Here is a 15865-nt window from a genome sequence, read left to right on the forward strand (position 1 = left end):
GTATATAAATGTTGAATAATAATGACATATATCTGAACCTAATATAATATTGTATGTTAGCTATATTTTAATTTAAAAAAACTTCAAAAATGTGCTGAAGTCTGAAAAGACATTTTTCTGTAGAACACAGATAGCTATCAGTTACATGAAAAGATGTCCCACCTCATTAATAATGATAGAAATGCAAATCAAAACCAGAGTGAGCTATTACCTCACACCTGTTAGAAAGGCTGCTGTCAAAAGATGAGGAATAACAAATGCTGGCAAAGATGTGGAGAAAAGGAAAGACTTTTGGGAATGTAGATTGATGTAGCCAGTATGGAAAACAGTATGAAGGTTCCTCAAAAAATTAAAAATAGAAATACCATGTGATGTAGCATTTTTATTTCTTGGTATTTAACCAAAAAACCCCACTAATTTGAGAAAATACCTGTATCCCCATGTTCATTGCAGTATTACTTACATAGCCAAGAAAGATATGGAAGCAACCTAATTGGTCATTGATAGATGAATGGATAACCATATATCTATGAAGGAATATTATTCAGCTAGAAAAAAAGAAGAAAATCTTGCCATTTGCAACAACATGGATGGACCTTGAGAGCATTATACTAAGTTAAATAAGTCAGAGAAAGACAAATACTGTATGATATCTCTTATATGTGGAATCTAAGAAACAAACAAATTAACTCAAGCTTATAGACACAGAACAGAGTGGTGATTGCAAGAGGTAGGAGGTGGAGGTGGGAGAAATGGTGAACTTTTGTTTTTGTATTTTAGTTTAAATAAATCGAATAAAATTTTTTTAGAAAACAATTATTTTTTTTGTCTTCTACGGACTGACACAAAAATGGAAAGATTCAGTTGCTATCTTCAAAGAGTTCTCTGTTGTAGAGAGAAAATAAATAGGTTATTATTATTTAATAAATATTCTAATATGCAAGGGAGAATGTGAACCCAGAGGAAAATAAGTCAGCCTGAAGGATCATAATACTTACTCAGAGAAGATGTTTGAAAGTTTGGCCTTTCCTCTGTTTTGGTGTTTTGGGAAAAGGCACCGTTGTGGACATAACAGCTAAATACGGAGCTACATTTTTAATCCCTCCCTTCCCCTTATCCTCTGTATGGAACATATCCAAACTGCAATTTCTAACTCATCTTCTTCTTTTCAACTCTTCTCCTCTTGTGTAAGCCACCAATGTTTGTCACCAGTGCCACTAAAAGACTTCTACTTTTCAATGGCTTCTGTTTTCCCTTCAGAATCAAACACAAACTGGTTGATGACCACTAAAGCTCTAGCTGTTTTGGCTCTTACTTACCTTTCCAAGCTTAGTTCATACCACTTTCCTCTTTTTATACAGTCCAATCACAAGTCTGTTCTTTCAGTTCCTTTAATATAAACCTGATTTTTTGCTACTTCAGGACTTTTGCACTTTTGTCTCCTTCCCACGTGACATGATTCCCTTTTCCCTATGTAACACTTCTTTTTTCTCAACTTAATAATTGGTCTTAGTATGAATATCTCCTCCACAAAGAAGGCTCTCCCCATCACTCATTTAAATTCCATCACATCGCTCTCTTTATTTCCTTTATAGTAATTGTCACAATCAATTGTTAACTGGTTTATTTTTTACCTGTTTAATAGAATAGTGGCCTCATGAGGACAGGGACCTTTTCTTTATCAGTGATGTATATTCCCTATGCCTGACACATAATAGACATGCAATAAATATTTGCTAATAAATGAATACATTCCATGTCAATGGGGTGGAGGGGGTGTTTTTATGTAAAGTGCATGTGCAAGTCATCAAGAAATGAGAGAACATGGCATTTTTGAAGTAAGCAAGTAATGTATATTTTTGAGAACATGAAGATTAAGGGAAAAATATTGAGATATATATATATATGGCCTGATAATTATTCATTTATTCATCAAATATTTATTTATTGTGTCAGGTATTAGATATTCAACCTCAAGAAGCTTCTAATCTGGTGGTGATAGTGGTATGTGTGTATGTGTTTGTGAATAGACAGGACACATATGTGATAGGGAGTGTAGGGGGTGGTTTGTAATTTGAAATGGAGTGACTAGAAACTGCAGAAGATGATAGTTAGACAAAAACCTAAGAAAATTAGGTTTGAGGGATTAAGCCAAGTAGATGTCTAGGGAAGAATGTCCCAAGTAGAGGTAACAGAGGAAACAGCAAGAGCAAATGATTTGAGCAGGCAAGAAGTCTGAGGTATCAGGCAAGAAGAATTCTAAGGTGTTAGGCAAGAAGAAGTCTGAGGCCAGAAATGGTGTAAGGCCAGAAATATATTTACTGGGCTTTTGTATTACAAGAGAAGATTAAATTTTATATTGCAGTCAAGGGGAGACTATGAGAGAGTTTTGCATAGGGAATTAACAATATTCATTTGGTTTGTTCGCTCTTATGTTAGATCACTTTGATCTGAGTCCAGAGCATAGATGTTTTTTTTAAGTGTGTTTGTCCAGGACCCATCAGGTCCAAGTCAAGTAATTGTTTCAATCTAGTTGTGGAGGGCGCAGCTCACACCGGCCCATGTAGGGATCAAACCGGCAACCTTGTTGTTAAGAGCACTGCACTCTAACAAACTGAGCCAGCTGGCCGCTCCCAGAACATAGATTTGATGAGGAAAAGAGGCAAAGCATGAAATTATGGGGCTTATGTAATTGTTTAATCAAAAGATATTACCAAGAAGAATTCAAGTTGTACAGAGATTTCAAAGGTAATAACTATACTTAGAGTAATAAATGTCAATCGGCTGGCTTATTAAAGATAATTGAAAGTACCGTGCATTATATTTCTTTATGCTTCACATTTCACATGTCAACCAAGTAGAGAACAGGTATATGGAACTAAAATTCTTCAAATATACTTGTATATAGGATAGATAGATAGATGATAGATAGATAGATAGATAGATAGATAGATAGATAGATAGATAGAATAATGCACCAATTCAAATCACTCCATTCAGTAGTAGATTAAAAGAGAAGATAATCACAGTATTCAAGGCAATATTTAAGAGTTCAATAGTTATGTGGTTTAGAAATTTAAATGTGTCAATAAAGACTATTATATGTGCTGCTGATATCCAAACCCTCTACAGTTTCAGACTACCAATATAAATGGAGGTAGAGGTTGTATTATGTGAAAGTTAGCGAACAAATTTAATTTTTAAAAATCAGTCAACATTCTTATGATATAAAGGATAATAACTATGCATTCAGACTTTTAAATTTTTAGACAATGTTACTTTTGACATAAAATTACTTTTGACATAAAAGAATTTTAGTCTTTTTTAATTTTAAAAAATAGAGCTTTATTACTTTATTGAAACTACCTTTATTAAAATAAACTATAAATTGTGGGAGAAATGGAAATAGTTCAGATCACGACTTTTATTTCCTCCATAAATTTCCATATCACCATGATAATGTTTTAATCTTAATATAACACAACTAATAAGAGTTTACTATTTGCCAGGCATAAGCTACAACAATTAACTCATTTAAATGTTACCATAAACTTATAAGGTATGTATGATTCTTATTCTTATTTTTCAGATCAGCCCTTTAAGCAGCTAGCCCAAGGCTTATTAATTCAGCTAATATTTGTTAAGGCTGCTAAGTGCCAGGTGCCATGATAGGTTCTGTGGGAATGGTAATTATGCTGTGGAAGTTGTCAAGCTTTGTTGTGAATCTCATTAAATTTAAATCCATTTACTTAGACCAGCAGTCCCCAGGAAATACATAGTTTCTACAGTTAGCTATCAAACACTCATCAATTAATTGCAATTATTTCTGTGGAGTCTATCTTTCTTGCCTCAGGTCAGACAGTAGTTGTATGTGTTGTCAGACAGGTCACTGGGCAAAAATTTAAAACTCCCCTTTCCAGGAGTTTTGTTCCATTCTTTTAATACAGAAAGTGTAGACCATCTGGAGTCTAGGTGTTGCACATATTTTTTCATTTAATCATATATAAACACATGATGAATCTTGTTGGCAAAGAAATGTGATACTGTGATTGAACAAAAATGTATTAACTTGTGGACTAACTTGATGAGTTGAGGATGCAGTGCACATCACTAGGTTTAAACTCCCGCGGGGCTTTCAAATTAAAACCACCCCTTGTATTTCCATGCACTAAATTCTAACACATAAGAACCTCTATAATTCATTCCTCTTTTTTTTTTTTTTTTTGGCTCTAATCCTCTCCTCAGGGTTTGATTCGATAGTGGGCATCCTATAATGGAGAGCTAACTAATCATGGAATCAGAATAAAGGTCATGGGATGAATGGAATATTTGTACTAGGAAAGCCCAATGTTCAAATTCCACAGCTGGGATGACAGTGCAGTAGGAATCAAATTCCAGGATACGTTGATTAAGTTTTCTCAACTAAACAGGGCTTGGGTTAGTCGCGTTAGCATTTGTTTGTAGCTGCTATTTCTATGTTTTTTTTTCTATCTGACGGATATGTTCTTCCTATAATCACATTTATATTTTCAATGATTATATTCAAATCTTGCAAATCTGAGTATATTCTTCAGGTGACTTATGATAATTGCTCAGATTTCCTGCATGTTAACTAAATATTTTACTTCAGAGAAGATAATCTTATTTGTCTCATGTTGAAAGTTTTTTAATTTTTAAAATAATTTTTACAGGGAGTCCCTAGTAATAAAAACATTATTGACCTGAAATGCTCATTAGCAAATCATACCAATGGCTGGAGTTTTGCTTTTATATTAATTCTCCTGGATATTATGTTAGTCCTAAGAAAATTTACATAATTTTCTCTGCTGCTGTAGTAATTTATTTTTCACACATCTCTTCTCAATTCAGCATTTCCTCTAAATTTTAATTTTGGGCTTATTTTAAAGGTGTAAAGCATTATAGCTTATTGAAACTATTTGGAGATTCCCTAAATAGAGCATTTCCTTATCAGTATATTTCACTGAAGAAGTATTGTGTGTGTGTGTGTGTGTGTGTGTGTGTGTGTGTGTGTATTCCATCATGACCATTCTGTGAAAAACACAGATGCTCGCTGATGAACATTTGGTTTGGTCAAATCTATATGTACAATTAATGAATGGACATATGATACAGCTTGAATATTCTTAATTCCCTGAATAATTAAGGTAACCAGAGCACCTAAATGATATTGAATGGAACTTGAATCCTAATTTTTAGGTAAAGGGTTGTTGTTGTTTTGTAATACATATTTCCTTATAAAGTCTGATATTAAAGTTAGGATTCTTAAATTTAAAAAAAAAGTGCCTGAAATGTATGATGCAGCTAAAAATTGACCACTAATGCTTTTATGTGACAGCTGAATACTGATTTGTTAAGTTGTCCATAGCATTAATATAGGGCAAGGCATCAGAGTTTTATGGCTTTATATTAAACAGTTGACTAAACAGTTGAGTTTATAGTCTATTTTAAACAGTTGGGAAAGCTGCTGAGTTTTATGGATTTAAGATAAAAAATTGGCTAAATATTTACCACACAATATTATTCATACTTCATATCAGAAGAGATTGTTATTAAATAATCTGCCCTTTATAGTGCTTGCAAAATCATTGTATAATTTAGGATAGCTAAAAATCAATATTGCTATTGCAGCTAGTTTATCTGTTGGATGTTTTTGCTCATCCTGTAGGGATGTGACTCTCTTAGAAAAATCATACTTTCTGACATCTTCGTTTATTTGACCACAGAATAATAAGATCTAATCTGAGTAGAAATTTATTTTAAACTATTTTGTTGAGTGGGATTTATTCCAGATATTTGGTTCTATCTCAATTGGTATAACTTCTTTAGATGGCTACATATGACAGGACCAATAGGTGGATCTGTGTCATCACTACCCAGTCATAGCAAAATGACCTGATGAAGTCTTTCTCTTGTGCCCAGTTCTAAAAATCAGGGTGGATACTTGCAGACACATCATATATGCATGGAAATCATTCTAAATTCCTTAACTGTTTGTGGTTAAAACAACAAAATCGAAATGTAAAGTAGCCAGGGTCTCTAAACTTCCATAATTGTTCAGTGTTCAGACCATTGTATACTTTCTACTAAGTGTGTGTGTTTGGAACTTTAAATGCCCACTAGATAATTATTTAATTATTGAATAATTCAACTAATTAAGTCATTAAAATAAATTACATCACTAGAATAAATTACACATTATGTTATATAGATTATTTGGGTAATATTAACCATGAACATACCTGAAACAAATAGATAGTGTACATGAGTTATTGCTCTAAGAGACCTCATAAAGAATAACAAAGCTAAGTTGAGTATAGCTGCTGTGTAGACACCAGACTCATTTGTTCCTGAGCTAAGATGACTCCTACCCCACAGACATGAACACACTGGATGATTCAACTTCAAATTCAGTAAAGTTATAATTTATTTCATATTGGATCCACTCGAATGTTGTTGAAAATAGCTACGTTAAACTTACAAAATCTACAGCTCTATGCTGTAATATTTGCTGACCTCTTTTCCTTGGCTCCCTTATAGTTTTATGCTCTTTCAATTTCTGTTTCGTAATCATAGAGCACTTAGGGAGAAAGTGACTTCTCTATAGTTGTTTAATAAATCCTTGTATATCGATAAATTCTTTGTTCTGTGGAATTATTTTATAGCAAAAATGGGCTCAAATTTACATTGTATTTTCCATTTATATGGACTTTAATATCTTTAATGATAATTTATTTCATCAGTTTGACAATTGGAGTTCTGGTTTGATAAGAATTCTAAGGTGATTTCCATTAAATTAGATGATACATGAAGGTGATACAGTACTTTGGCAGAAATAATTTTTCACTTTGAAGTTTCTGTTTAAAATTCTGGAGTTCTCTAATTTAATATGTAAATTAAGTCTAATTTTGAATAGTCATAGGATGATTTATGCTATGTGAATACAAATCAATGCTAATGCAATATATTTTGTGAATATATATGAATACCTAGCCACTTACTAAAATGAAGTTGAAAGGTACATTATTTTTATACTTTCTGTATAGAAATACTACAAAACTTTATACTACAAAAACCTGTATGCTTTTGGATAATTTTATTCAGTACTTCCCCCCAAAAGGTGATTTAACTGTAAGGTTTATTAAGGGAATAATATATCTCAATTGCAATGACTAAACTTAAAAACATATTTAAATGGTTTAAAGAGTTCCATAAAAAATATAATTGTGTTTTTATATTTTATAGTAAAATTTAAACATGTTCAAAATTTTACTGTTTAAATACTTTTTTAGAGAAATTCCATGCATTCTCATAGAAGATGGCTTTAATAACACACCCTCTTGAGTAAGAAAGAAAGCAAAACCTATAAAGCAGGAGTGTCCAAACTGCGGCCCGAAGGCCAACTGCAGCCCGCAATCCATTTTTAATTGGCCCGCAGCAAATTCCAAAAATATATTTAGTTTACTTAAATAAGCCAGGTGAGGCAATACGTACTTCACCTTGAGTGAGTGGCCCGCCTGTTTGTGTATTTTACTGCATATGGCCTTTGGTAAAAAACGTTGAAAAAAGTTTGGATATCCCTGCTATAAAGGAAACAAAAGAGCTCAACACTTGCTCTACTGAATGGCAAAGAGGTAGTAGTTGTGTAGTATTAAAAATATCACGTCAAAATAAGTGCTAACTTATTTTGGGGTTCACAATCCATTTCACAAATACCATACATTTTGGCATTGATACTGTAATAGAGAATTAGCAAGACATTTCTCATTCCTCCATAATGGCCAGCAATATATGAAAGCAAAATAGGAGAACAGTTACCTATATGACTTAAGACAATGCTTCACAAAATTAACCACAGAACTACAGAACAGTAAAATGGTCATGCACCAGTGGAGGTCTAGAGGTATAATCTGAAGCGGTCTATTCTGGGAAATGTACCTTCAAAACAATGCTTTAATTAAAAAAAAAAAAAAAAAAAGCAAATGTTGTATTCTGCTCAGAATATTTGTTTTTAAAATTTGTGAATATTTATGTTATTTAGTAGTGGATGAAATAGAAGTTCCAGGAAATGAACATGATTTCTGAGGTTTTGTGTGTTCATTGGCAATCATCACCTATCTCCGTTTTAGAAGCACAGACTTGTGAAGTCCCACAGAACCTTTCCAACTCAAAGATATCTCTTCAACAAGCTGGCATTTCATTTAATTCCTCCTTCCTTCTCTCTGAAGGGTATTATGAATGATCAACAATATTGGAAGAAGCACCTACTTCATAGAAAAAAGAATGGATTCCAGCCCGAATTTACCCATAGCCCATCAGTGATATGCACTGTAAGAAGTTAGAAATCTGCGCATTCTGTTCACATTTGTAGCACTTCTATGTATTATCTTGGGGAACTCTTTAACCTTATTTTGCTTCCATTTCTTGATTCTTTACCCTACATACTCATAGCAATGTCCCAATCATCATGTTACAGTGAGGGTGTAAAGATAATATACATAGAGTGTTTGGCATGGTACATTTCTTCATCCAGCAAGAGTCGACTGTATGCCCACTCTGTGCTAGCCATGGTGATAATTACAGAAGATAGAGTGGTAAACAGACATGACCCCTGGCCCTCTGGAGCCCAGAGCATCTGAGGCAGAAACAGAAATAAAAACAGCAAACTGATACAGAAACAAGGCAATTTCAGATATTAGTAAGTTTTAAAAAAGATTAAAAAAATAGTGTGATATATCTATAGTGTCATGGTACCCGCTCACACTGGCATGGCTAGTAAGAGCTTTGTTTGTTTGCATTTCTCCCCAACTCTGCATTTAGCAACTTCATGTTGGTAGGTTGAAATTGGCCATTGCCATGGTGTTTACACCAAAGAAATCAACAAGGGCCACAAATCAGTCTTTCCTCTTCCCCCTGCGCCTGAGAGTCTGTTTACCAGCACACTGCTGTGTGGTAGTGATAGGGATATGCAAGGATGATTAATAGATAGGATGGTCAAGGCTCACTGAGGAGATGGCATTTAATTTGAAGACTTAATGATAAGAAGGAGCCAGTCCTTGCAGAGATCCAAGGTCAGAGCATTTTAGTCACAGCAAACAGCAAGTGCAAAGGCTCTAAGGCTTGGAATGTTCAAGGAAGAGATAAATAAAAGAAGATAATTTATGATAGTGACTATTTATGATAGAAGACACTAAATTGGTCCGTGTTATAGAGAATGACCAGGGCTGTGAACTTCTAGGTGTTCAACATGTGACATTAATTTTTAAAACTGGTTTATGATCCAGACAATCTAGGCTCCAGAAACTTCATTAATGTATGCAAGATAAGCTAACATCAGGTTATAACTTTCTGCTAGAACTTTACGTTAGTCATCTAATCTTTACAGCAAACTCATTAGACAAGTAGAGAATAGGTAATGTTGTTCCTCAACAACTGCTGCTAACAAATAGAGAGCCCGGGGTTGGAAACTCGGTAGGACTAGACTCAAGGCCTACACCTGGCTTCAAGTCTGTGTTTCAGTGAGAAATTTGGAGAGGAGAAGGAGAATAAGAATGAAAACGGAGTGTGTCAAAAATGCTTTGATAGGCTTAGGAGGAGCAGAGGGAAGAATCAATTGAACGTGGGGTCTCAAAGGAAATCCCAGAAACTGAATCAAAGATCTGGTTCTGGAGAAAGTTGCTGCCAAAGGGGACCAGCACCACAGTGATGACAGGGCTGAAGAAACTTCGATCCCAGTCTTTGCAGTCCCATTATACTGGTTTGATCGTTGTCTCATTTTTCAGAAAAATAACTATTTGTGGGCCTGAAATTTATGCATAAATTTTGAAGAACTTTTTTTCCATATTAACTTGAAAATATCTTGGCCATCTATGTAATAACTAGTTTAATTAGGTATTATTTATCACCCATTTTAATACTTAAAATATGTTAACGCTTTTATCCTGCTGAAATAAAATTTTCCTCACAAATTGATGTGAATGATTTGTCACTTTTTTCTAGGTTTTCTACTTTTTAAAAGTATTCACATTATTGCGTATGTGAATGACTATATTTTATTGACTTTTTTCTTTACTAAAGGTTGTATGTAGAGCCTGGTTTTCATGTTTAATACTCCATCTTATCCACAATTCGTAGGGAGAGATGCTTAAGTGTTAAGGGACGTTTTCTAACACTATAGTATGGATTTCTATTTCTGGGAATAGTAATTTAGTAATTTTGCAATAAAATTTCTAGGAAGATCTTGATAATGCAAGGGCAATGAAAACAGTGGACTCATTTTCATACCCAAACAATTCTTATAAAATAGGCCTTGCTGTTCTAGTAAATAGCATCACATTCAAATAATTCTCTTCTCTAGTATTTGCATTTTTAAGTTAAGGAAACAAAGTAATAAGAATATTTCAAGCAAATGGAAGAGTAGGAAGGCAAAGGAAATAGGATCTCTGACACCTGTTGCTTAAATGTTATTTAAATGTATTTCTTTTTTTTTTCCCAAAGTAGGGTATCAGTTTCAAGTATGAGGAAAATAAAATTGAGTTCCCAACTGCTCAAGACAGAGGTGTTTTTCTTGGAGGGAAAGACAAGACTCAGGATGAAGGTTTATGTGCATGGCTACAGGAAGGCAATAAAGGACAGTGGTACAAAGTAAACTGGGCCTAGTGAACATGCCCAAGGACCCACTGCACTTGAACATGGGTTAGCGCTTTTCTCTGTGAAGAAATATGGAACCTGATGCATATTTCTGTTGATACCTAGTTAGAAAAGATATTTGATCATACCTGAAATGCAAGTCTTTAAAGGAGAATTGAGTTTCAATGATTCCAGTTGTTTTCACTCGAGAATGTAGAACATCTTGCTCATTGGGAACATATCCAGGAGCTGTTATTCTATCCAAATCATTAAGGTAGCTAATAAAAACAAAAGAAAAATAAAACACATATACTTTTAACTTTGCATTTGAAGATACCAAGATTCAGTGAAAATGAATTTTTTGTTTAGGGTCCATTAGAATTATTAAACTCTAGGTGGGTGATTTTCTAACTCGGCTAATCAGAATTACAAGAGCCTGGGGACTGGGATGTTGCCGAGCGCAGAGTGTTGTACACAGATGGCTCTGGGGTAGGGGCCTCTTTTAAAGGTAAGCAGATAAATGCTGCCTTAGCTTGTATTGTACGAAGCATGTGTGATAGATTTGTTGGTGTATACCATATTTCCCTGAAAATAAGACAGGGTCTTACATTAATTTTTGCTCCAAACAACGCATTAGGGCGTATTTTCAGGAAATGTCTTATTTTTTCATGTATAACAATCTACATTTATTCAAATACAGTCATGTCTTCTTCTGGAACATCGTCATAACATACTAAATGTGTTCGTCTAGCTGACGATCTTAACTGGGGCTTATTTCCGGGGTAGGTCTTATTTTTGGGGAAACATGGTAAATAGATGTTTGAGAGAAAAGTTCTCTTTATAGAACTTTCATCATCCCCCCAAATGCTACCTGGTAATGGTGGTCCCTGGACTAGTGTCAAAATGTTGTAGTTTGTATTTAGGCACTTTGGGTTTTAAAAGTGATTGGTTTTAACATTATAAATTTTTTTTTAAAAAATTCCTTTAAATCTATTTTTTTAACTGTTATTTATTTAAGTGTGTTTTTTTCAGGACCCATCAGCTCCACGTCAAGTGGTTGTTTCAATCTAGTTGTGGAGGGTGCAGCTCACAACGGCCCATGTGGCAATAGGCAAACCTGGTGTTACAAACATCGTGCTCTAACTAACTGATATAACCGGTCACCCCTTCCCATTATAATTTGAAAGTTGCTGTGTTGTTTCTCCACTGGTTGTCTAGGCTAGGACTCTGAACAATTTTTATTAAGTGCCATGATTATATCCAGTTAACTCCATAAAAGGAGACCCTTTTGACTTTCTTGCTGATTCACACTGGAACTAACGCGTAAAATTGCTGACCCACCCCTGAGCCAGCACTCCTGGGGACAGAAACCTGAACCTATACACTGTAGCCATTCCTACCTTTTCTTCTCTTCCATTAGTGCATCTGTGTCCCACTCTATCCCTACAGCCATATTAAAAAACCCCACTGTTATCAGGCTGAATACTGTACTCTTTCTGCCCACAGGATCTAGGAGTGGTGAGAGCCAGGAATAAGCGATTAAACTGTGTGCTCTATAGGAGTCTGTTAGATTAGATAAAAGAATCTGCTCTTAGTTTCATCCTTGAAACCAGATAATGTCTTAACTAAAACAATGTGTTTTATTGACTTAAAAACAGTTGAAAACCACTGTTCTAGCCTTTTAGTACAAAGGTTTTAGTAACTTAGCAACTTTGCTATTTCTGTGAAATAGAGATAGCAATAGCCTGGTAAGGTTTTTATGAAAAAATTTACCATAATATTTAACAAGTTTATGCAGAACCTCCAATAGAAAGATCATGATGGGCATCCATCCATCCAGACAGAATTTGAGAGGTAGAATCAAACTGAATGTTAGTTATTATTCAAAGTTGAATTTTTCAGGGACTAAGTTGTAGAGCTGTTATATCTTAGCACCTAGCACAATGCTTTAAATAAAAAAAAAAAGCTATTTCATCATTAAAAAAATAAATTCAACAACAATATATAGAATTTATTTTTGGAGGATGTTTCTGCTTTTGCATTGAAATAAACTAAGGATAGCCAAGTGCTCCACCAGAGGGATTTTGGCCATGGACAAATAGACAATCACACTTTAGAAACCCAAGTGTGTATAACATAAAAATTTATCACCATTTATTATTCTAATAAAGTGTAAGATTTTTTTTTTTTTTTTTTTTTTTAAAGGGAGACAAATGAAGATATAAATATGTCATAAAAAAGTACCCGGAAACTTTTCTACTTTATCTATTTTCTTTTTTATTATGATAGGGAATGTTCCTTTAAAAAATTTTTATTTTAGTTTATCTATTTTCTATTTTGTGAATCAAGTTCCTTTGTGAATTCTGCATTAACTATGTTTGCATACGTGGTGGGTATACTGCTGGTCATGCAGGAATAAAAACAAAACAAAAATAAAAGTAAACAAAAACACACCTGCCATGATAGAGATTAAATTCATTGTAATGAGTTAAATGAGCTTTGGTAAAGACACATTTTAATGTACTTTTATCTGCATATATAGATGATTTCAAGCAAAAGAGAAGCTTTAGCAGAGTAACAAATTTGCATACAAAATACTTGTTTTAATAAACAAATACAGAATTTGTATGCTGAAACCTGTGGTCTAAAACTTAAACAAAACCAGAGGCCCTAAGTACATATAATTCAAATCACTTAAAAAAATTAACTCTTTTTCTAATCATTTAAAATAGCATTTTTCCTGGTTAAGTCTATGTTAAATCTTAAAGCATATGGAATTTAAATACTAGCACACTAGACAGCCTCAATCAGTAAACCATGAAGTATTAATTAAGATATTTCCCTTGTTTGCCAGATGCTTTTCTTTCAGTTTGTTAGTAGTGATAGGGTGGGGTGGGGTGTTATGTTGTCAACAAACACTGTTAAATAGAGGTAGTAACAGACTGGTAAAATTTTTATGACAAAATTTTCTTACACTGATTAGGACTCACCTTGAAGTCTTTACATTTGAGAGAATTACAAATATTTCATTTTCACCAAAAAGTAAAAGAAAGAAAGAAAGAAATGAAGGAAGGAAGGGAGGGAGGGAGGGAGGAAGGGAGGGAGGGAGGGAGGGAGGGAGGGAAGGAAAGGAAGAAAGAGAAGGGGAAAAAAAGAAAAGCAAAGAGAAAGGAAAAAGAGAGGGAAAGAGAGAAAGGAAGGACAAGAAAGCAAAAGAGACCACTGCATCATATAATGCATATGAAATAGATGTCGATATGGTACTGATCTGATAATATATTTACTAGTTTTAAAATGTGAATATCATCCAGTATTTCAGAAAAATCTGCTGTTAATTTCTGGAAGAAAACAACAGCTATTCAACTATTAATCTTAGCAACTTTTACTTAATATTCCTTTTAAGGACCCATAAAAGAGAAAAAAAAGTTAACATTCAGTAATTTTAATTTTCTATGAAAACTTTCTTAGACATGTGGTGGGGGAGGTGGGGAATCAACTTTCCTATCGTTATTCTACTGTCTTGCAAATCAATTTGGGTAATTTAAAAACATTAAAATATGGGCAACACTCACAAGATGGGTGCAAAAAGATATTGGGTACATGTGTTTTTCTTGAAGAACAGATAAATTATTTCCAGTGTGGGAGAGAAAATTCCCCATAACTTCTGTCTGTGAAAACCAGTTGAGATTGTGGTTAATATGAATCTATGATGTGATAAATACTCCCAGTGTAAAATACATATGTGTCAAAACAAAGAATAAAATCTAAAACTACTTATTAGAAAGTCTAGAAAATAAAATAAAATGCCCATTTTGACTATACAATATGTAAATATCTTTGGCTATCAAACAGCAAAGAATTTGATAAACATAATGATAATATAATTGAACTATTTTCTTATAGTATTTTAAGGGAAAATCACCTTTAATTAATAATGTGTATCCAAAGCTCATTGTATCTATCTATCATCTATCTATCTATCTATCTGTCTGTCTGTCTATCCATCTATCCATCTAATTCATCTAACCTTCTCTTCCTCCCTCCCCAGAACTTTACAAAGCAATATTTTATGAAGATAGTGCATATTTTGGTTTCTTATTAAATGTGACTGCCTTTATCAATGATTCATATAGAAAAATAATGTTTTTCATATACATAGAACCCTCTCAGTATTAAAATGTCACTAGGCACTGGAACACTTATAAAAACAGTTATTCAACTTTATATAATCACAGGATGATATCCATTCTCTACTTCATCAGATAGACAAGAGCAGGACTTTTCTCCAATGACAATGTGCTCATCAGGTTATGGAATTTAAAATGAACATGAGAGCTCTGATCAAGATGGCAAAATAGGTAAAGGCTGTGCTTGTCTCCTCTCATGATCACATCAAAATTAAAACTAAACTACAGAACAACCATCATTGAGAATCATCTGAAGTCTGGGTAAACCAAAGTCCAACAATTATGGACATAGAGAAGAAACCACTTCAAGAGTGGTAGGAGGGGTAGAGATGTGGAATGAGCTGGCCCCACACCCATCTGTGACCATTAAAAATCAGGAGGGATATCTCAGCTGCTGAGGTTCTCCCCCTTCTCCCCCCACCAAGAAGCGATGGTTCTCAGCCACATACCAGGCTTCCCAACCATGGGTTCCAGTGCCAGGGAGAGAAGTCCCCATAAGAGACTATGGCTGAGTGCAATGGAGGGGTGCTGAGGTCCCAGGCTTTCCTCTTAAAGGACCCATGCATGGACTTACTCACTGAAAGACTTAATTGATCTGAGTACAAGAGCTGGGGCAACAACTTAAAAGTTGCCAAGGACATATAGGCAGGAACTCAGTGGTATGGCTTGAGGACAATGTCTGAAGGGGAAACTTTCTCCCAGACAGAAGTGCTGGCAGAAGCCATTGTTTCATTACTGAGTCATCTCCCATCCTGATGTGAGACACAGGTGGCCACCATATCTAAGTTTCCATCAACCTGGCTAACACTTCACCCAACCATGGTGATTCTCTCCACTTAATTGTGGGCATACCCAACCCACTTCTAGTGGATTTTCCATATAAATGGCCTGTCTTGGCTCATACTGTGGACTATCCTAAAAATCTCTCAAAGATTCACAAAATCCAAACAAGCAGCATCTGACTTTGGTGTGTCCTGTACTGCTTCCTGAGCAGCTTCAACCCCGGCACTAGTGACAGCCAGTTTCGTTTT

General features: G+C 34.4%; 1 protein-coding gene across 2 annotated transcripts in view; it reads right to left on the minus strand.

Moving 5' to 3' along the window:
• GNAT3 (G protein subunit alpha transducin 3) overlaps positions 1–15865 on the minus strand; it is a 45435-nt gene that overhangs the window by 7919 nt on the left and 21651 nt on the right. For both annotated transcript variants that reach the window (XM_019746884.2, XM_019746885.2), the window contains exon 5: positions 10797–10925. In XM_019746884.2, coding sequence (XP_019602443.2) covers positions 10797–10925 — 129 coding nt within the window. The remainder of the gene's footprint in view (positions 1–10796; positions 10926–15865) is intronic.

Source organism: Rhinolophus sinicus, linkage group LG09 (assembly GCF_036562045.2).
Source record: "Rhinolophus sinicus isolate RSC01 linkage group LG09, ASM3656204v1, whole genome shotgun sequence".
Classification (NCBI taxonomy): domain Eukaryota; kingdom Metazoa; phylum Chordata; class Mammalia; order Chiroptera; family Rhinolophidae; genus Rhinolophus; species Rhinolophus sinicus.